Genomic DNA, 24,230 nt, shown 5'->3' with positions numbered 1-24,230 from the left:
ACCTGCCTGTTACATATCAAACATAAAATAAATAAATGAATTTATAAAAGAAGAGTAAAAGGTAATGAAGATTCATACCTGCAAGAAAAGGTATGATCTGATCTGCTTTAAAAGGTATTTTTGATCTGCTTTACTCAAGGCATCCAATTCCTTAGATTGCACAAGTCATTCAGAACAACATTATTTAACTTCTTTAAAAAGTCTTTAAGAAAGCCATTTAGCATATTATGCAACTTTTCATCTTCCTTTTTATGAATGAGGGAAATATCAATGAGATTCCACATGATACAGAGTAACTTATACAGTACTGAGGTTCTGCTTAATTTATTTAGAAAACAGTAAAAAAAAAAATCAAGTAACTTAGGCAGTTGATATAAATTATATAGAACAATAATTAGATTGAAAGATAGCGCTAATGACTTGTGCTTAGAATGGAGGTAAGAGAGTTACTCCTTGACAATCCCAAATTCAACAGAATTGAATTGAGGTTTATGCAGAGGAAAGCATGATCTGGATTTGTAGTCCTATGCAGTTCTTGGATCATTTGGTGAAGAGCAAACAACTCAAACATCTTCTTATTGCTTCTGCAAAAGATTTGACATAAAATAATTGGAATTAAAAATTGAGAGGTTTTGTCTAAACACTGAAGATTCTAAAGAAAATTATTTTTAATGAATAAAAATGTGCATTATATTGGGAGTTTCATATAATTTTTCTACGTTGCATATAATGTCTCTAAGCAAAAGATTATCAATGCATGGTGAGAAAAATCTTGGCAAAAATCACCAAAAACTATCATTTCACTTGAGTAAGTGGTCACATGTAGTACAATGAAAGCTCAAGGAAAGGCTGTAACTAACGTGAAATTCCAGAAACAACAAATAAAAAATTTTAAATAATTAAGATTTCTGAGCAAATTTTACTTTTAGTGTATTTCCGATGTAAGTTATGATTTATACTAGATTATTTTACAAGAAAACATATTTTTTTCTTAGAGTTCAATTTTGTTCCTAATAAACTCAAATTAAAATATCAGTTTTGTCAATAACTTTAAGTCTAATGGAAAAAATGGCTCAGTTTAGATACCTGCTTTTGCAAATGAAACAATCCCATTAAGTAATGCACCAATGGAGCTCAGCAGCACATTACTACTGATATGATGACAACTTTTGTTACAAGAAATAACCAGTAAGCAACGTAAGAGTAACATTCCCAAAAGGGCTTAAATGGCTCAAGACTTTAACTTTTGGTTTTGAAGAAAATGAAAACTGATGAAACTTGAATGCATACCACAGATGAGGCTAAATTTTCAAAGGAGATTACCACCAAGTATCCCAGTGAAAATGAAGATCAGGGGGAAAGAAAAGGATTCTCTTATCAGCATTCTTGCCATCTGCATACATAAGGAATATTACCTTTTTAGGCTAGGTTTTGTTTTTGTTTTCTTTTGTTTTTACTTTGTATTCTGTAAATTGAACTAGATGGATTTACAAGCAAACTGAGAGTCCTGTCTTACACATCTGTGACACAAACAGTTTAAATTTAACTGCTAACAGAGAAAGTCCAGGATTGTCTATGGTGGAGCAAATAGCAAAATAGAGATGAGTTTTTGAAAAAGGAGAAAGATAAAGGTCCACAGGTTTGCTGATCCAATAATAACTAACAGAATAACGGCAATAAAGGATTACTTTATTCTGGAGAGCTTTTGCAGTATAACACAGAGCTTTTCCAAAATCTGAATATCTAGCTTAGAACTTCGAAGCAATACAGAGCAAGTACGGAAGAAGCATTCGTTACTGCAGGCTTCCAGGAAAGGCTGTAAGGAATCTGTAAAAGAAAATAAATAAAAGACTGTATCACAGAGCTCGGTGTATGGAAAAGTAAAATACGTACTGATACCTTTAGAGGGCTCTAAATGCCTCATGTTGTGTAACTATCAGAACAATGAAATAATTCAGTCTATGCTGGACATGTGATGTATAACTCAGGTAAAACCAGGAACTGAAAAAAATGCAGGATCCTAAGAGTTCTGACATTATTCACCCTTTATTAAAACAAGGCCTGTTCTCTTGAGAACAAAGGAAAACAGGAAACAGAACAATTTTAAACTCAAATAAAAATTCTTATCTTGAACATACTTATTCATTGTTCATTTATCTTTGTTCTTTCGTTTTGATCACGTGAGGGGAACATTAAGCTGTGCAGAAAGACTCACAAGGAAATATTTTAAGCTGCTGCAAATCACATGGACAGGGATAGCACATGTAGAAGCTAACATGATACCTGACAGTCTTTCATTATCAAAATACTGTCACTGTATTCTGTTTCAAGACAGGCAAAATAATAATTGAGAGGTTAAAGAAAGAGCTCGGTGAGAACACTTAAACACCAACAAAACTCCCTTAAAATAGTGGATGAATTTTTAAGTCACATTGTATAATATTTCCCTCTACCCTGTTCCCCAAAATCTAATCACTTCAGTATAAGCTTAAAACTGTTCCCTCATTATCTCATCCTTGGCTCTGATATTGCAGATTAATTTATTTATTAATTTATTAGAAAATAAGTAACAATTGCTTTTTAAAAAAATGAATAGTCTTTCATTTGGCATGGGGTATTTGCATTAGAATATAGATGTGAGGAAAATATTTTAATGTTTACATAATGTTAAAAATATTTAATGTGTTATACTTAATAAGAAACTGAAATATGAAAATTACAGCATAAACCAATAAACATGAAAAAATTCTTCACACATATGCTGAATATTGTAATTTATAAATAGGATATCAAGATGCTTTTATAAGTTCAAAGAGGACTGGATATATCTTGGTCAAAATTTTTCCTTTCCTTGTCCAAGGACACAAAACTTATTAAATGTAACAAATAGCCTTGGAGTGAATTCAAGGTTTTAATACATTTCAGGAGGCTTAGTGATATAAAATGCTACAGAAAACTGTTTGGAATAGGGCTTAAAAAAACCCAAATCTACTTGGCAATTAAAGTCAGCCTGAGAGCCTACACAACTAATTTTCTCAGAGCTGGGCATTTATACTGAATATTCAACAAGGACCCAGTAATTCCTAGGCCTTACCATTAGGAAGATCTCTCAAAATCTATTTTTTGCAAAACAACGGCATGTCATTTGGCTACACCAACGACTGACCCTGTGCCACCCTCTCAATGCTGAGTACATCTTATCATGCATTATACTCTACAGTGAAGTCAACAAGATTTGTGGGCCTTTGCTGGTTTACACCATCAGATGAAGAGACCAAGAAACAGCAAACACCTTTACCACAGATCAGAGAAGCTATGGCTACAGGTAATCTTTCCTTTCTTTTCAGTGGAGGTGCTTTCAGCAGAATTGACTTAAAAGGCTGGATCAACAGGCAGAACCCACAAAATACATAATGGATTGTGTGGATGGAAACTATACAGATGCAGGATAATAGACTTTGGTAGCAAGGGGCCAACCTCGCGACAATAAATGCAAGATGACAACTGATGTCCTATGAAGTCTGGAAAAGGCAGGCAGATGTTCTGTGGTTTGCACAGCTGAAGTGTCCTGTGTTCTTTACCCAAAGCAACCCAGAACAATAATTATTCCAAGAGACATACACTATCAAGGCAATAAATGGTTACAAATCAATTCATTTTTTTGTTTACTTCTACTTTCACGTTTCTTAAATCTTTCTACCATGTTCAATCCACCTATGGTTTTATGCATATTCTCACATATAGTACTATTTCCAGTTACAATTTGCTGTCTCAAAATTGTAACAGTAATAAATATAAAACCAGAATGGAAGTAAAGTAGAAATGTAAGCAGTAATCAGTAAAAAATATATTGAAAAAAATGATAAGTGTATCTATATATATATATACACACACACACACACACACACTTATTCTCTATCTGAAAATATACTATTTCTCATTTTATTTTAGCTTGTGGTCTTCAGTTAAGGATAGAATGCTCTAACTCAAGTGACGCATTAAGTACCATTGACAGTTTCTAAGACAAGAAAACCATCATGGATACTGGAATAGTGAACCACAACTGCATTTCTATAAAACTGCAGATACTGCAGTTAAAAACAAATTAATTGAAGACTGGAAGTTACAGGATAAAGGAACAAAGAAAAGGGCACAGCCTCCTTAAAATGAAAAATAAGGTTCATGCTGAAGAAATACATTTTATAAGTGTGCATAAATACATATTTATATAAAATAGATACCTATACAGAAACCATGTACCAGATATGTTTGAACTAACCTGAAAATACCTTTTTATCACTTATCACAAGGGACCAGTAGACTGTGATTTCACAAAAAAAAAAAGTGAAGAACATATTCTCTAAGGAAAATTTAACTTGGGAATGGGGGATTATTCTAATGTACAGCTTAACAGGTAACAGAACTGAACAAATTTGTGAGAAAATCAATAAAAGAAGTCACTATTGACTGCATTTAGCCCTTGGCATGTACACAGTCCCCAGGATATAGTTACTCAGGACATACCACTTAGTATTTCTTTTAATATTTCTCTACTTCCACTGCAGAAGGTATTATTTTTCAGAAACTGTGACATCAAAAACTCAGGGCTATCTGTCAATTACAGAAAGCAGAAAATCCTTACATGGGTTCACAGTATGTGCTAAATTTAGTGACAACATGACTGACATACACTCAAGATTCAGCACTCTTTATTGAGCCACTGCTCTCTATGATGGAAATTTGTAGTTATTAAATACATACAGCAGTGTATTAAACCTAGAAAAATAATTAACTCAGAATTCATTTCTAGTATGATGGTATCATGCCCCTGTGAGTCTAACTTGTTAAAATCCATGAGCAGAGGTGACAAAACTACAAAAAGAAACAGCAAATAAGCGAAGTCCAATGAACACAATCCTACCATCTTAAGAGCACTTTGTATCAAAACATTTCTATCACTTAAGAATGTTTGAAGTAAGAATTTCTATACAGATAGCAACAAGAGGATCTTCTCTAAAGCAAGAAAAATCTAGGACTAAGAATTATGTTATCACTCAGGAACTACAACTTTATAGAAATTCTTCTACAATTTGCTAGAGTTCCTACACATGACTGTCTATTCCCAAGAAACAGAAACTGTCCTATCAATCTGCACAGTATCACTGATGAAGTCTGTTTTAACAACAAAAACTTGAACAGTATCACTTACTTACCAAAGATGTTTATCAGAAAGGTAAGAAAAGTGTAAATAAATATGTGAGAACACTGACATTCAAGAAATAAACTGAGAAGAAAGGTTTTCCTTCTGTTGCCTGTTAAAACAACAAATAGCTCTAGAAACCCCTCATTTAACATGACTTCTGACTCAGCTAAACTCTGATTCATGAGAGATCTGAGGGTAACAAGACTTTGGGGATTTAGAAGGCAGTCCTACAATTTATTCGTATAAATATCCTTAATTAGCCATAAAATGCTTTACATTCCTTTTCTGCAGGGATAAACAAATACCATATTGAGCTGATCTGGACATTTCTTTGCTACCTTGGTCTTCCTGGTTCCTTAAAAAAACCCAAAAAACAAACAAACAAACAACTAAAAACCCCATACACATATATATGCTGTAAGAATGTTTTGAATGTAAAGTTTACAAACCAACATAAAAGACATGCATTACTTTTAAGACAAAAGGATTTTTAGTATAAAACAGAAAAGCCAAAGTGGAAATAATTTCTTAAGTTTCACAAAGTTAATTATGTAAAAGCAAACTGATAAAGGCACATGTTTAAATGGACTTTTTGTGCACTGCTTATATATTCACTTCAGATAAGCTTTTGCAGAATATAATCTAAGTAATCAGAAAATGTACAAAACAAGCTTATAATTTAAATGCATGTCTAGTTGATGAACTAAAAGAATATAAGCTTTACATTTTTAAATACTTTGGTGGTTTAGAGCTGCACAGATTTTGTTTTTATTGACTATTTTAGAAAAACTAAATTGGAATCCATCCTGACAGGACTTTGCCACAATTTAAAATAATCTGCAAAAGCCTCCACTGGCATCCTTAAAAATTGCTGCACGTTGTAGTTGCATTAGCTTAACTTGATTGGTAGACTGCAATAAACAATAAGCACTTTGTCACTGTTGACAGAATTCATCTGAAATTTACCCTCAAAGTATTCAGTCACTCACAGCATAAATTCTCACCAGCTGGAAAATTCTGGTTTATACCTAAAGTTATGCCACCTCAGATAATGGAGACTGTGAGGAATGCCAACTTTAAGTTCATGTTTTAACAAGTTTATGATTAGGGTTTTTGCCTCATTTCTAATTGCATGAGGATATGCTGGGAGAACAGGTGACAACAACACAAGTGAGTGACGCAGCACTGTCAAGCAGTGTGGAAAAGTCAACTAACACAAAAGCTAACTATACACCACAGCAGAAACACTTCAAATGAAACAGTATTTATCACTTATATGTTGCTAATAACCAATTGCCTATAATACAGTCACCTGTAAGATCTGAACCATTTGCTGAATTTAACTTTTTCTTCTGTAATCAATAGCCAGGGGTGTTAAGTGCCAGTGGCTAAAGCACAGTGGAGATAGGGTGAGATTCCAGTCAGCGTACGGCACCTCAAGTGTCAATGCCTACATGGGTGATTCTGAGTTAAGAGAGCCCAACTGGCAAATTCAGCTGGTCACCCAGTATGTGTTGACCCTCAGTATGATCTGAATTGCTCTCCAGTTTCCTAGGATGTGCAAGCCATTCATGCAGACATGAGAGAGGACACATGGGAGACTAATATCATTCGCAAATACAAACTGCAGGTTTCACCCACAAAAAAAAATTGTATTAGAAAAGGTTAAAAAATTAGCAGGAGTGCTTATGTCAAAAGAGATGCTTGGAAAGAAAAGCCAACAAGAAAAACAAAAAAGATCTGAAAAGAAAGCTATGCCTTGGAGGTCAGAAACTATCTTTATAATAAAAAGGATAGTATGAAAATCAAGTTAAGTCAAACCTCGTTAAGGAAAAAAAAAAAGTTCTCCCAGCCATTTAAGTAAAAATAGAACCAAAAAGAGGTAGTGAGGTCATCTGTAGTCAGCACAAGAAAGATGGGTTAGAAGCTAATAATATTTTAATCTTTTGGGTGCACATTTTGGCTAATATGCTGGTTTTCAGGAGAAAGCTCTATCTTGATAAAAGGGACAAAAAAAAGTCCCCCTTACTTGTATTTCCAAAAGAGTCCTTTAGTCAGGGACACCAGAACAGACTTCAGGACTCTGAAAGAAATGTTGCCTCAATTTTATGACAAGAAGAATTAAACAATTGCTGCTACCAAGTCAGGAAGCAGCACTTTGTGAAGAGAGAACAGCCAATGCAAGGCAGGCTGGGGAGGGACAGGCAGTGACAGAACAAGGGGTAATGGCTTCAAACTGGAAGAAGGGAGGTTTAGATTTAATATGAAGACCAAATTCTTTCCCGTGAGGGTGGTGAGACACTGGAACAGGTTGCCCAAGGAAGTTGTGGATGCCCCCTCCCTGGAAGTGTTTAAGGCCAGGTTGGATGAGGTTTTGAGCAACCTGGTCTAGTGGAAGGGGTCCCTGCTCATGGCAGGGAGGTTGGAACTAGCTGGCCTTTAAAGGTCCATTCAACCCAAATTGTTCTATGATTCTACATTGGATTTGGACAAAAAAAAAGGCAATCTGAATACATATACCCTTCAGTAAGGCTCTAAAGATATTTTCAGGAACTAAAGGTGGCAAATAAAAAAAAGAAATAAATTATCTATAAGTATACGTATAAGAACTATAGGTATGTTGTGTCAGAGTAGTCAGATACTTTTGTTTGGTAAATAAATGCTACAGCAGTTATAACTTGGCTAGACTTCAATACCATTTGATAAAGCAACACATGATACTATATTGGAGATGTGGGTAGTGAGACTGGAAGCTGTGTAGTGTCAGGAAGTGCCTAAAAGCAAAGAAAAACATTTTGCCTTGAAAAATGAATTTTAGTTTTAAATACTGATTTTTGCAGCTGTGCTTATTTAGTGTATTAATTAATGACTGTGGCATGAAAACAGAAGTAGTCTAATGAAATCCCATGTTGGAACTGCTCATTTAGAAAGCAACAGCTGTAAAATGCATGAAAACCAGAATTATCTTACTTGCTAGAACAGCAGAAGCGTAAGGACAATACACTAAGAAACAATAAACATTTTTCCTGGAAAATCACTGATTAGAAACATCAGAGGATGAAAACTTTTGGTGTGCTAAGTGAACTCAGTATGTCTATAAGAAATCAACAGGGTCTAACCATTAAAGCCTGATTCTAATGAGGCCTGAAACAGAAAAAACCATCATTTTACAAATAGCATTATAAATAGAAGCTATGCATTATTATGGGTTACTGTTCAAGAAACCAGAAAAAGCCTAATAAACTACCAGGATCACTGCAGGAACCACAACTCTGTCTTACAAAGGACACCTAAAGGAGATTTGTTCCAATACTTTTTCTGTCGAGCCTACCTGCCTTATTTCCCCTGTTCCCATATCTCCACGCCTGTAATAACCAGTTCAGAACTAAGCACAGTATTTCAAACACAGTGACAAACTCAAATAAGGAAGCCTTTACATAAATAAACTTAACCTGGCATGACCTGTAATTCTGTTATGTCAGACTGCAAGTAAGAAGGTAAATAAATTCTGAACTCTGACAATGCATAGATGTTACTCAAACTGCACAAATTGTACTATCTACTTCCAAAAAAAGCCTTTCTTTATGAAATTATTTCAGTTATGACATTGCTCTAAATTCACCTTGAAAGTTATTGAGAAAAGTAATAACAAATGTGTCTCTTTTTTTTTTTCTAATTTAATCATACTTTAATTGTTTTAAATTAAACCATTTTATGGAAAGCTATAAAACTGTAAACTGTTTAAAAAACGTAAGTTTAGTAAATAAGAGCAAACAAGATCCTACTCTAATAAACTTCACTGTTCTAAAGATTTCATAAATTAAATTGACTTGAAAAGAGATGTGTATATCCAAGTACTGATATAAAGAACTTTTATTTATATCAAATACTTTTTAAGAGTTAGCATTCACACCCACCTTCAAAATGGTATGCTGCTTACTAAGTATACAGTATTACCCTAAATGAACAGTGAAGCTTTACTTACTGAGTGGCTCCTTGCCTCTACATAAGTTTATGTTTAAGTGTCTTTTTTATTTCTTTCTTTGGAGTGGACGAGACAGGGGTCTAAAATTCAGAATGGCTAAGCATTACACAACTGTTACTAGAACAAGAAGAAAATAATGACAAGAACGTTCTTTCTTATTAGAGAGAAGGCTACTATTACTTCAGTAGAAATTAAATGACATTATTCCATTTACTGCATTCATTTTTAAAATGTGTAAGCATGTATTTCATCAAAATCAAAGTATTCAAACTAAGCTTGCAATTAATTAACAAAAATGTGTGCAAACTTTTGTTGTACTTGCTTGCTATCAGGAACTATTACAGATTGGTCCTAACATTACCATAGGTTGCATTTAACAGAGTTAGAGGTACTTATCTGTGGTTAAAATATTAAACTAAAATATCTATTAATCCAACATAATTATTCACTGTTTTCAGAAGAATGAATTAAAAAACTACAAAAGACAGGATAACAAAGGAAGGATTTCCTTTTAAATGGCTTGTATTTCAATGTTTATCCTACATAAGCTATAAATCATTCCTTTCACTATAGCTTCAAACACTGTTCCTCAGAATAATTTCACATCTGCCTTTCACACAGGTGAGGGGGAATCCTACTTTAGTATGGTATTCACAGACCCGATGTTTTTACCCTTTCAGTACTGCAGAACAAGCTCATTTGAAAAGTTTCAATCCTGCAGTTACCAGTAAAGATAATATGCTGAAAAATACAGCTAAATTGTAATCTTTTTAGAACATACAGGCATTTTTTACTCCATACCTTCACTGCTTGTAATCTTTAAAGTCCCAAAATGCTAGGACTCAAGAAAAAAATAAAGGAGCAGGTTTAGGTTTCCTTGACAGATTCTGATTATCGACTTTTTAGAAGTACCTGCAGAACAGTGTGAATTGTGGAATATCCAGGATCAGTTACGGATGGAACTTCCAACTCAAAGGAAGAGAGGGAGCGTGCGTGTAGGCAGTCCATATAAAAAGACTGTCTCCATAGTAAGAAGTTGTGATTATTTACTTGTAAGCTGAATCTTTTTATCTCCACTGGCTTGATTAACTTACCTAAGAGGAGTAAATCTGGACACAGACTTGGTTATCCATGACCATAATATTTTCTTACAAAAGTAAGTTAGAAATAAGGTTCAGTGAATGTGTAAATACAGCTCATTTTTGTAGTCACTAAAAATCTTAAGTTATGTGAATATGGTTAAGAAATCATACTTAAGTCCTACCAGAATGTGCCTTAAATTACAGTAAGCATGTGAGAGGCAGCGATATTTTTTTTCAATATGCACTCATCTCAATTTGTAAATAAACACACACTAATGCAAAATATTCTCTGTAAAACAGAAGTAAGCTTGACGATAAAGTAAATGTAACCTTCATCTAAAGCAAAGGGCAGTGCTTTTTAATGTCTAATGAGCAAGTAAGTTTTGATTTCCTTGAATGAACATAAGGTTGGGAAAGGGAACCTACTAATGTACATGATTACTACATGATAGAAGTTAGCTATCATTAACTCCACTGCAGGAGGAACTGAAGATGCATGTTGTCTTTGTGTAAAACTGCGAAGGGTAAAACAGAAAGGCAGCTCTCTGCTAATAGCAGATCTCAAATCAAGCATGAATCAGACCACAGTTCAACAATGGTATTTTTGATAGGTGACTATATACTCACTACATCCTTTGGAACCCTTTCAAATGATTACCAGGTAAAAAAACCACAGTAAGCTGCAGGAGAAGCAAGAAGACAGGAACAACAGCATTCAACAAGATTGTATATGACAAGTATTTAACTACAGAGTGATTTAACATTAACGATGTGATGTTCTTCAACACCCACAGAACAAATTTTCTTGCTGAGGTCATACTATTTATTACCAGACTGTTTCCAGAAAACGCTTCATGTCTGGCATCCAGCAATTCTCTTGAACAGTGTGTTGCAACTACTGTCCTAGAAACAAGATCCACTGAGAAAATAAATTTGTAGTCACAGGGGGAGAACTTTGGGGTATGAAGATGACCTGGAAGCCACTGCTGTCATACTGTAACAACTGGGATGATTAAAAGTAACTACAACTTATTAAACATTAATTTCAATAGTAATTTAAATGGGAAATGGTAAGAGCTTTGTTAAGCAATAAATTATTAGCCATTCAACTAAACTGAAACATATCAGTATTTAGCAGTCAACACTGCTCCCAAAATTTCAAAAGTGGTCAGAGCACTGCATTTGTGGATATCTATCACTGAGTACATTCAGTTTATCAAGACACTAAATCTACTTTCTGTGACAATACTGACAGAGAAGGTTTTGTTCTTACTTCTATCTTCAGACAGGTTCACAGCTTAGAGATGGGACTAAAAACCAGACTCTGAAATTACTGCATAACATCTCAGTCTTGTGCTCTGAGGAGCTGGCTGGAACTGCCCTCAACTATTTTCACCCTCGACATTTAAAAGTCAGCCTTTGTTCCAACTATGAATATTTTTGTATATTACAAGAACAGTAATCAGTGTAACATTTTACCTTCCTCCTTAGGTTTTAACGTTTTTGTAAAAGAGGTAAGGCAAACAAGATTGGCATATATATATACACACATATATATTCTGTATCTGTGACGTACTGTTACAGTTCCAAAAACAATGATTGGGATAAAATGTGAGATTATTTTGGCTGGCACCACACTTAAGAATTACACAATGGCATGAAAACTCACTGACGTCTGGGAAATTCCTGTGCAGTTGAAATACTATCCAAGTTCTGATACCTAAAACATAATGGTGTTTTGTCCGGTGACATGTATGCAATTTGAGATCTCAGTTTGATAAATACACAGAACTTGAATCCTTACAACAAATCATGTGACTGGATCGTATACTATAACGTGGGCTCTGGAGCTTTATATGTTATCATGATACATATCTAAGTTTCTTGAAACATAATACACAAATAAGCTTACCAAGGGTACTGAAAGCCTTAATCATTTCTTCACAGAACTCCTGTGGTGTTAAGACCAGACTGTTTCTGTGGCCTAGTTGGATAGGTACACTGGTGTTATCCACTCCTGTACAGAATACATGTCAACTCAGACAAAACTGTTCATGAAGCTGTGGACCTCAGGCATATTTTTATTTCTAGTTTTAAATGAGCTTGCAGCTATTTACAAGATCTACTAGACTGGCATAATTCCTATGGAATATGCTAAGCTCTTACTAACCTAGAATTAAAAAGATGAAAGAATAAACCCTGATCCTAGTAGTGACTGAAAATGTTCCAACCTGGAATCTGAAGTAATACTAAGAGATGAACCAAAAAGAGCACCTTGAAGGTTGACAGCTCATCTTGTAGCTCTAATGAGGAAATGATGACAAATGGTTTTAGCACTAAGAATGCAAATGGATCTCTTGATCAAAATAAGCTGATACTCCCCTTTTGTCTTTGGAGCAGTAATGAAACACCTAATCCCTGATTACTAAGGTTACATTTTCTGCTTTTTTGTCATCTAGGTGAATATTCATATGTTGTTTCAACAGTATCTTGTCATGAAGGTATGGATGGGAAAAGTAATGCAAGAGGACAACTTCACTGAACCTATCTGTAATATTCACTGCTCACACTCTCTTGTTCTCATTAGACCTGGGGATTCCAAGTCAGGTTTCCTGAAAGCAAGGCTGTCACTACAAGTTGTGTAGGGGTCATTTGGTGTAGTAACTTGTGCTTCTTCCTGTGTACCTCACGCAACTGAGTTGTGCAGTGCAAAAAACCATCTGCTTCTTCCTTCAGACTGGAATGCATAAGCTCACTGAAAACAGAGAAGCTCCAAATTCTTAATGGGCAGAAAGTTCCAGTAGCCTTTGAACTGAAAGGGTACTGATCTTCACATGAAGTAATTTTTATGGCTTGAACTCCAGCCCTGATAGTTACCTTCATCAGCCACAATCATGTACAGTCACATTGCATACAAGGTGGCATGACACACAGAGGTTTTGGCTACCAGCTGCCTCTCACCATATAGATTTTACTTCTTCGCGCTACTCTGTGGGAGTCCTTTTACAAATAGACAACCTGTTTCATTAAAGTTAGCCTTACCCTGACACAGGCACATGGTGAGTGTCAACACACGTTTTAGAGAATGACAGAGAAGTAGATCTTGCCAAACAAATCCTGGTTTACTGTCCTTTTTATTTTATCTTTTATTTTTTTAAACTAAACTCATTTTAAGTGATCCTAGTGCAAAGAAAGCCCTAGAAAAAATCATGGCATCTCTAAAGTGCCAAAAAATGATGTTGCAGTTCTCTTACCAAAAAATTCCTTGTTAAATGTTACTCCCAACCTACCAGGCAAAAAAAGAATGCAGGCCATTTAACACACTATTTGGCCTTCTGGTCAACCTCCTCCTGGGTTTCCAGGTGGAACTGAAGAATCTCAACTTCATGCATTTGTTTCAGGTTTGAATGCCCTGGAGACATCCTCTGTACCACCTTATGATCTAGCAAGCTTTCTTAGACAACTAAAGCACAGGCCTCCTTCAGGCATCCACCTACTCTGGCATGGGGTCCCCCATGTACTGCAGGTGGATATCTACTCCACCATAAACCTTCATGGACTGCAGAGGGACAACCTGCCTCACCACTGTCTTCACCACAGGCTGCAGGGGAATCTCTGCTTCAGTGCCTGCTTCTCCCCCTCCTTCTTCACTGACTTTGGTGTCTGCAGAGTTGTTTCTCTCACACATTCTCACTCCCCTCTCTGCCTGCAACTGCACAGGTTTCTTTATTCCACCCCCCCTTCTTAATTATGTTAACTGAGAGGCACTACTACCATTGCTGGCTGATGGGTTCAGCCTTGGCTAGCAATGAGTTCATCTTGGAGCCAGTGGGCATTGGCTCTGTTGGACACAGGGGAAGCTTCTGGCAGCTTTGCACAGAAGCCACCTCTGTAGCCCCCCCACTAGCAAAACCTTGCAATGAAAACTTCATATTTAAGGCTGCACACCAATACAGCTTTAAAATGGAGCATAAAGTCCTGTTTTAATCTAACACAGAGAGCCCTCTGAATATCCACTGCCACCTTCTAGTTTGTCTTTTAATGCCTTTTTAATAGGAAACTTACAAAGGAATGAAAATATAATTCCCCATCAACAATACTACTTCTCTTTGTTAACGACTTCTTGCAAAACACTATGTATTAGAAAAGAGCAGAACACACCGATAACTTGTGTATTGGCAAAGAGAAAGGCTCTGCATAAGGCTTCATATCCAGTTGCTGAGAAATAAATTCTCAATTAATTATCAATTCAATTAAACATTACTCCTCCTTCCCTGATTTCACATACATACATCTTCTCTGAGAAACAACAAGGCAGAATGCGAGTCCCTCACAACATATCTCCATTATTCTTCAAACTGCAGGCATCTAGCATATCAACACGACTCCAGCTAGGTAACAGAAGATGCAGTACTACTGGCATTACCCAAAGTAACACCAGACACCATCCAACTTGTTAGGTTACTTTTGTGCATACAACTATCTCCTTCCCGATCCCTTTACCAATCATAGCTATGACTATTTAAGTGATTTAAGTGATCCTTGTTGTTTTTACCTTTCCCAAACAGTAGCCATGAGATGCTGACCTAGTGCAAAGAAAGCCCTAGAAAAAATCATGGCATCTCTAAAGTGCCAAAAAATGATGCTGCAGTTCTTCAGTAAAGAATACTTTAGCCTGACCAGCCTAGTGGCCTTCTATGATGGAGTGACTATAGCAGTGGACAAGGGAAGAGCTATGGATGTCATCTATCTGGACTTCTGTAGGGTCTTTGACACAGTCGCCCACAACATCCTTCTCGCTAAATTGGAGGGATATGGACTGATGGCTGGACTGTTCGGTGGAGAAGGAATTGGTTGGATGGTCACATCCAGAGGGTAGTGGTCAAAGGCTCAATGTCCAGATAGAGATGGCTGATGAGTGGTGTTCTTCACCATATTGGGACCAGTGCCATTTAATATCTTATGATGTCAATGATGCAGTGGGATTGAGTGCACCCTCAGCAAGTTTGCAGATGACACCAAGCTGAGCGGTGCTGTTGACATGCCTGAGGGACGGGATGCCATCCAGATGGACCTGGACAAGCTTGAGAAGTAGGCCCATAGGAACCTCATGAGGTTCAACAAGGCCAAGAGCAAGGTCCTCCACCTGGGTCAGGGCAATCCCCGGTATCAATACAAGCTGGAGGATGAAGGCATCGAGAGCAGCCCTGCAAAGGACTTGGGGGTACTGTTGGATGAAAAGTGAGACATGAGCCAGCAACGTGCACTCGCAGCCCAGAAGGCCAATGGTATCCTAGGCTGCATCAAAAGTGTGGCCAGCAGGTGGAGGTGATTCTGCCCCTCTACTCCACTCTAGTGAGATCCCACCTGCATCCAGCTCTGGAGTCCAGGAAAGACATGGACCCGTTGGAGTGGGTCCAGAGGAGGGCCACAAAAATGATCAGAGGGATGGAATACCTCTCCTGTGAAGAAAGGCTGAGAGAGCTGGGGCTGTTCAGCCTGGAAAAGAGAAAGCTCTGGGGAGATCTTATTGTGGCCTTTCAGTACTTAAAGGGGGCTTATAAGAGAGATGGTGACAGACTTAGTAGCAGGGCCTGTAGCAATAGGATAACAGGTAATGGTTTTAAACTAAAAGAAGGGAGATTTAAACTAGAGGTAAGGAAGAAATTTTTTACAATGAGGGTGGTGACCACTGGCACAGGTTGCCCAGAGAGGTGGTAGAAGTCCCATCCCTGCAATCATTCAAGCTCAGGCTGGATGGGGCTCTGAGCAACCTGATCTAGTTGAAGATGTTCCTGCTCACTGCAGGGGGGTTGGACTAGGTCCCTTCCAACCCAAACCATTCTATGTTTCTATGATACACTAAATACATGGTCAGAAAAAGTCTGCAAAGAAAAATAAAACTTTAGTTAAATCTTTCTGCCACTTATCTCGCTACAAAATGTCTTTTAACTCAATGCTGTTCCATCCCAAGTCAAACATGCTTTCTATTTTTACCATTATACTGCATGATTACAAAATACTCCCAAAATAAGAACACACATTTCAAAAATAGCAGCAGTCCTTTCCCCTTTTCTGTTCTAAGAGGCAGTGAGTGATTTTTCTCTCTTTAAAAAAAGAGTCACAAGGATTATTCAAGTAGTGAGGAATACTTCACTACTTTCGTGTTCATCCAGTTGGTTATCAACTGATACTTGGTCTGTATCACGTGGAAAAGCACTGTGACAAATGTGATTATTAAACCTTTTAAAAGGCTACAGCCCAGTAAAATTCAGCAAAACATAACCATCTCTTCTAGTAATGCCATTTCCAATTATTAGAAAGTGAAGAATGACTGGGAATGAGTTGTGCATTCAAACTAGAAAAAGAATTTCAATAAAGTCTATTTTTTATCTCCACCTGCTGGCACGTTTTCATTATATGGTTTCCGTGGCACAGCCTGACTTCAAAGAAAAACATCAGCAAGGTAAAACAGTGGGATAAACTGAAAAGTCAAACCAAAAATAGCAACAAAACAATTCACACCAGTAAATAAGAAAGCAAACAGGACAAAATATAAAGCATAGGTCCTGAGAGGGAGAAGAAAAGAGAATACAACTCAGAAAGAGACAGACAATTCAGAAATACATTTTATGTCGCTAATGAATGTACATGATACAAACAAATGCTAATACTAGATTAGATTATTTATAGAGAAAAATCATGCTATTTTTATGTTGGATTTAAGCCTACCTTACCTGTTTTCATCATGATTTTATATTTTCATTTTTTTTTAGTTACCCAAATTTACCAGATTCTGTGGTCATCTGAAGTAATCCATCAAGAGCACCGGAAAGCAGACCTCTACTGGATACTTTTAAGTGACTTAATACGACAGGCACACATTGATATTCCAAAAATAAGGCCTTCCCTTCATCTGTCATCAAGTCCTTGCAAAGGGAATCAAATGCCTGAGCCAGGTAATCCACTGAAAGATATTAGAATACAGGCAATAAAACTTCTACAATCATAGTTCCATTAAGCAATACATGAATAGCTATCCTGAGAGTTACTGTTGCAGATAAATACTTAAAAGTTAAATGGCTAAAAATAATAAATTTTATTTTTATTTACAGAAATCCTCTGCCTGTTTTTATTCCTTTTTATTTTAGCAGAAAAAAAGACTAACTACAATTATCATAGAATCATAGAATGTTGTGAGGTGTAAGGGACACACAAGGATCATCGAGTCCAACTCTTGACCCAGCACAGGACAGTCACAAGATTCAGACCATGTGTCTGAGGGTGTTGTCCAAATGTTGTCAGGCTTGGTGCCATGACTGCCTCCCTGGGGAGCCTGTTTCAGTGCTCCACCACCCTCTGGGTGAAGAACCTTTTCCTAATGTCAAGAAAAATATACTTAGACATATAAAGCCCTTCTAATGTTTTGCTTAAGAGTAAAGAAATTAGAAGCTTGCATAGTTTGAGACAATGTTGGTTTCAACATCTCGGAAACCTCTGTTAAAGGAGTCAAGGAATGATTTTTCAGAATAAGACCAATTACTTTAATGAGAGCAACTATTCCCATTCCTTCCTATAAAAAGCTGTAGTTTAAGTTTCAGTGCATATATTTTATCTACTCATCCACTGTGGAGTGCACTAAATTATACAAAGAAAGTAGATTAATTGAACCAATCTAATTTGCTTAATTTCCTGATGTAAAATCTTTCTCAGTATCTTGGAACACCATTGAGCATCTGGAGTGCAGAAAATGAAGTATAGAAACAACTTATCCCATAGCAAAAGTTTAACTGCAGTGCCATCTTCTGGAAACTGACATTTTGAAGGAAACGATATATGTTCAAATCAAATGTGCTACTTTATCTCTAGATCATTAGTGCCACGTGTGATCAAAACTCATACACAGTGATATTGGACAAATGTTTTAGAACACATCATATTTTCCACATTATAAAATCTATCAGTAAAAAGCAACCATGAGAAGCTAAAGTGATTCATTGTAATCAACAGCATTCATCTGCTTAGGGAAGCCTCTGCAATAACTACTTTTTGCATTGCAATTCTTTTTGCATCATTTTTATCAAATGTTTCTAGAAACATAAGTCTCAGTTTAAGAGTAATTATCATGCTTCACCAAAATGTATTGACTGAAGTAGTTCCCTTCAACAGCTGAAACACTGTATTTGTTCATTAAAGATGTCAGGGTGGTCTTCCACCATGTTTAAATACTACGTCTGCTGTAAATACAATATAAATACTGCACGGATCAGTTAAGCATAAAGACACACTAATCTGCTTAACCAGGTAATACAGAAGGATGACCTCCATAAACAAGAACATTGTCCATTATCTATGGATTTAAAATCTTTGGCATCCCTAATTAGTGTCAATCAGGATGCCAGAAATTTTGTGTTGTGGATCACTGCTAAGAAATGGTTCAAAATTCATAATATATTTCATGCAAGAGACTGAAAAAAATCAGATGCCAAGGTAGGAATCTGATTCTGACATTCTGGCACAGTTTATCAGGATTACCTTGAAAATTAACATCTCTGTAACCTGTTTCCATCTCTGTGTTACTAGCACAAGGGATGTGTTACTAGTAAAGACATTTTAAAATACGTACCATTCTGAGAACAAAAGATAGCAAAAATAGCATAATGGAATAATCTAGGTTGGAATCTAGTCCAACCCCCCTGCCCAAAGCAGGACCATCTCTGAAGTTAGGTTAGATTGCTCATAGTTATCACCCCACTGAATAATTATTTGCTATCAAAATGATCTGTGCTTTTAAAATGTCTTTGAAAAGGAAAAAATAAGTGGTTAGTATCACAGAGAGTTGGAAAACGGTTATAGATATAGTCACTCTTCTGCTATCCTTGTAAAACTTATTCTTGCAGAAAATTCCAGTTATGCAGCACCACAGTACTCCTAAGTGCTGCAAGCAGGCAGTAATCACCTCTTATACCTGCTTTTAATGGTATATAATTAGTGTTTTCTCCCTGAATTCCATAAAAAGGATCTGCAACATCTCTTGTTCTGCATTTCCCTTGAAGAGAGAAAAAGCTTCATAGCTGAAGGCAGCAGTTAAATCAGCAGAGAAAACAGTTACTCTATTATTTGAGATATATTTTCCGCATTTTTTTCTCACCCTGTCCAGGGACAATCTGATTCTTGTTAACTCGTAGTGTCTACTTTGAAACCTTTACTTTCTCCCTCTACTATGAGCCAGAGAAGACCCAACTTCCTCTATTTCTTTGCCAACACAAAATTATATAAGTTTTAAGTAGACAATTCTACTTTACACTACTACTATACATCTCTGCTAGTGTGAAAGTTGGGAAGATCCCTGGAACAAAGTGGAAATAGAAAAAACTCACAGTGAAAGAAAAGAGTTGATCACCCTGTGATGACCGCTTACACAATCCCTTGATTCTTTTTGGTTAAGAAAAGGCAGAAGCATGAGCTGAAAATGATGTAGCTGTTTCAGATAAAATAATCCCCTAATAGGCACTGAAGGTTGTCTGGATTATATTCTTTAAGAGGATATTTGATTTTTTCTTTTCTTTTATTTCTTTTTTTTTTTTAAGAAATAAATACATAAAAACTCAAGTCTTTATATAGTCAGAAGCTCAACATGATAATATGTGGCAATCATATTGCATTTAGGATTCAGAGGGGACCTATCAAATCTGCTGCTTTTATGCTGATGGACTCTTTTTGCATAGGTGAACAAAATCGCTTCATAGCAATCACTGAAGCCACTACTGAATTAAAGCAATTACGTCAAAAGAGAAAGTTAATAACAGAAGTCAAAATAAGACATTCTTTTGGATTACTCATCAAATCTACAGATATATGAATTAAGAACCTTTAAGCATAATTTGGATTACAAATTACTGTTGAATTTTTCGAAGTAGTCATACAGAAATTAGAAATAGGCAAGAATTTGTTTAAATTACCAAAGTTAATCTGTAAGTTAATTTTAAAATAGCTCCATAAATCAGAATGATTGAAGGTTTTTTTTCTTTGGGTTCTCACAAAAAAGTCAGAACCAATCTCTATGTCAAGAGAAGAAGGAAGGAAAGCATTAAAAATCTGAGTTTGTGCCTCTTCTCATAGTGTGCTCAACACTCAGAGCTCACAAGAAACAGTCAATTTTTGTCATTACTTTCAAGAAAATGGTTTGGCCTTTTCAGATCATATCCGTTTGCAAAGAAGGTCTCGCTGAGAAGATTTACCACAGCATCTTGAAAACTGCACAAATGGAGTAACCTGTCATGATCTGAAGCAGAAGTCACTATTTCCAGAGTTGTGTTACCTCCCAATATGACCCTGTTTACTTCTTCCTTGTTAACAAAGTTATTATACGACATCAACATAGGAATTTTTGGAAGATTTTGGATAAAAACAACACTTTTAATGATAGACAGGTAGTTTGGAAATCTAAAGTATTCTTACATAAACAGAAAATGGTGCCTTTGTAAATGAGTCTATTTAACAGTGAAATCTGTTCTTGACAGTCATGTCAAGAACTGACAATTACATAGAGTAGCATTTTTCAATATTGATAATGTTTTATGGGTAACCATTTGCAGAGCCAGACTTGATACGACAAGAGAGGAGCACCAGATGGGTAAGGGCTGGAATATGAATACTAAACTTAGACTAAGGGACAAAACATTTCAGGACATACATTGTATCACAACACAATCTAATAATTATAATCCACTACACAAGTGGTTTTCTCTGTGTGACTACAGATAGATCAGAAATACATATGAACCCCACATTTATCTATAAAGGTAAATGCAGCAAAGTTGTAATTATGTCAGAAAAGAAACACTTGACACTACAGCTGATCAGCCTTTCAGAAGATAGGTAAACAACTTACTAGCTGAAACAGGACAGTAAAGTTCTAGAACTGTGCAAAATCTGATACTTAAGTTTATAAAAGAGCAATTAGCTGTGCCATTCTATGCAGTAAAAATCTTGGCAATCTAATCACTGCTGTAGTGACAGTTTGACAGAATTACCAACATCTGTTTTCCCCTTCTTCAGAAACGTTGGTTTGTCTGACAAGAAGTTGTCACATTAAAAGGAACACGTACATTCCAACATGAAATGAATAATAGCAAGATCCATACTTGTTTCCAGTATATTTTGCTTCACAAGGCAGTAAAATTCAAGTAAACCTACTTCTCACTAATAAAGCATAACAGACTCTACAGTATCACTGAAATGTTTTTTGTCCAGGCACAGGACTGAAAGAGATAAATATTTTTTTTAAAAAATCAGAACTTACCTTGTGTCACTGTTTTAAGCACTATTAAAGTTGACAGAAACCTCAGAGGCATACAGGAACTTTTAAAGAAAGCTGCTGATTTCGATTTACACTCTGTAGACTGTTCAGAAGAACCATGTGGGTCTCCCTTCCTTACTATGCCTTTGAAAATATCTTCACCAAGTCTCCTCATTGTTGATGTCATTGTTGCATGCTATTCCAAACAATGCACACAGTTAGTGTAAACATTAAAACCTGCGTACTATGTAGAGATACATATGTTCCCCTAGTGATTAAATACTAAACAGCAAATGGTTTGATCATGTATTGGAATATAATCTGTATAGGAGATAACTACTTTGTGTTCCAAAAGCAGTTGAACAACATTATCACCATGCCTTATCAACACATACTTCACAAAGAGACTAGTTAGTGAGGACCCCTGATATGTTGGCATTAAGTTGCCTCTGGTTCCAGAACAAGCTCAGCTTCAGTCAGCTCTATTTTGTAAGGATGCCTGAAGCTATATCCTGCAAAAGCATTCACAGAATCAAGGTCTAAACAGGAACCTTAAGAACATTGTACAGGTAAGATCTATTATACTTTTCATCATAAACCATAGCAAAATATTACTTCAGAATTAAACTTCACAATATGCTCATTTTAAATAAGCTTCTTATTAGCATTTTACTATTCTATTGAACTTAAACTCAAAATACTTACAAAGTTTCCTACCTTTTGCTTTAGCAAAAGCACTATTGACAGCACTATGTACAATACTGAGTCTTTACAGTACAGCTACTGTCTTTTTCTTTATTATACTGCTAAATATTTTCTTATAGCAGTCTAGTCAAAGGGAATGAGGAATGTCTTGTGGTTAGACACTGATCAGAGAACAGAAAAATCAAAATTCCTTTGCCACACATTTCTATCAATTTCAACAAATCTCATGCATAAAGTGAAACTAAACATATAGCCTTTTTGAGTGCAACAACAGTTTTGTAAATACATATGTAAAAATATAATTTCTGAGATGCTTAGACATCACAACAGAGATCACATACTTATGAAAACTATTTCGATACACAAAAATTTACTTCAAAAATATGTTTTTTCATTTGCCATGTATCTGTGGTAAACACTATGAATTTGTGCTTTGCAAAGACAGTAGAGTTTCTTTTACATATATTACCTGAAAACATTCACTTTTCATATGTATTTAAAACAAAAAATCCATAAATATCTTCTGGGAATTTAGTTTAAAAAAAAAAGACAAACAAAATATACTACAGGAGGGCTACTTCTTTTACCTGAATACCACTGTCTAGCTGTCTTATAGACCAGTAAATACATTTAAGCACAGGCATGTGTAGTTTAGCATTCACAAATGGCATCCACTGGAGTTGCTCAGTAGCTAAAGGCAAAAGCTGTAAAAAATACACAAAAGTAAAATTACATGCAGTATATGATACTGTTGTATAAGCTAACCATAAGTGAAAAACAAACAAACAAAACTTCCAACTTCCTCTTAACAGACTATGTATGCAAATGCTCACTGGGCAGATATAGTACAGGTAAGAGAATTATACACATACATAGATTTTAAATTTTACAGAGGTTTACATACAAAAGTGGAGATACATCACGTGAGCTCAGTTTCAGTAAAGCCAATCCCAGTGGCTATAAATCTTTAATATAATAAAGAAAAACAGTAAAAGAAGATTTTCTGAACACCTCACTGATTTCCAAACCTTGGTATCTCCAGAAAGAAAACAATAAACATGTTAAAAGTATAGCATAGTATCACCTTTTACTAGTCATAAATTGAAACTTTAATACCTAATATAGGCATCAAGATATTTTAAATTAGATATGTTCATCTCCTTAGAAAAAGGAATTAGGTACAGTATTACACATAAAACACAATAAATTATCAACTGACAGAACTGACTTGAAATAAAATGCTGAAACTCTCAAGTTGAGAGTGAACACTCCATTTCTTACAAACCACCTGTGTGCTTTACGAATGACAAATTACCTATTACGTCTCACTGCTGGAATTAACACCCACTTATTAACAATTGTGATAGTTTAACTTAGCTGGCAGACAAGACACAGCTACTCGCAGCCCCCCCCCCGCCCCGATTTTAATGACTATATCCAAAGAATGTATAAAACAGACTGACCTGCTATATTCTCAAAATCGTTTAATAAAAGCCATAAATCGGAAAACATATTAACACAAGCAAACAATCCAAACCCCTTTACCTTCATACACTTTTCCTGGGTGCAGGTTTTTTTGGAGGTCTGGGTAACCAGAACTTTATGACAGTCTTCTCTTTCTTCTTGTATTTTTATTCTGCTAAGCTGCTGGTCTGAGATCCAATCCATAAGAAAAGTTAGGAGCTCATAAACTTGTGAGTTCAATGGTAGCTGTAATACATCCACAATATCAGATATTTTGGCCTTCAAGTTAATGATTTTTCTAAGCCAAAATAGTACCAGACTGAAATATATGAGAGTATATTAGTTCTGAAATATTATGCATAATTTAAAGGATGATGATCTTGAACAGGTGTGGTGGTTTCAAGATCACTGTTTCCTCAAATATAATGTTTTCCACAGGCTCCCAACACAGTAATTTATCTCCCAGATTTTATCAGGCATATATGCATT

At 35.8% G+C, this 24,230-nt stretch overlaps 1 protein-coding gene across 1 annotated transcript; it reads right to left on the bottom strand.

The window, feature by feature from the left end:
* Positions 1 to 412: 412 nt before the first annotated feature.
* CCDC138 (coiled-coil domain containing 138) lies at positions 413 to 23,987 on the bottom strand (the record flags this gene model as incomplete). The annotated part of the gene is made up of 6 exons (XM_010167965.1): positions 413 to 584; positions 1,689 to 1,827; positions 17,061 to 17,237; positions 21,576 to 21,768; positions 22,865 to 22,981; positions 23,823 to 23,987. Coding segments are annotated over 6 exons (963 nt in total), but the record flags the coding sequence as incomplete, so codon positions are not given.
* Between the last annotated feature and the right edge of the window lie 243 nt (positions 23,988 to 24,230).

The sequence above is a fragment of the Antrostomus carolinensis genome, unplaced genomic scaffold, assembly GCF_000700745.2.
Source record: "Antrostomus carolinensis isolate BGI_N321 unplaced genomic scaffold, ASM70074v2 scaffold1815, whole genome shotgun sequence".
Taxonomy (NCBI): domain Eukaryota; kingdom Metazoa; phylum Chordata; class Aves; order Caprimulgiformes; family Caprimulgidae; genus Antrostomus; species Antrostomus carolinensis.
Note: the sequence above shows the minus strand (reverse complement) of the source record. Positions and strands in the feature narration are given on the sequence as shown.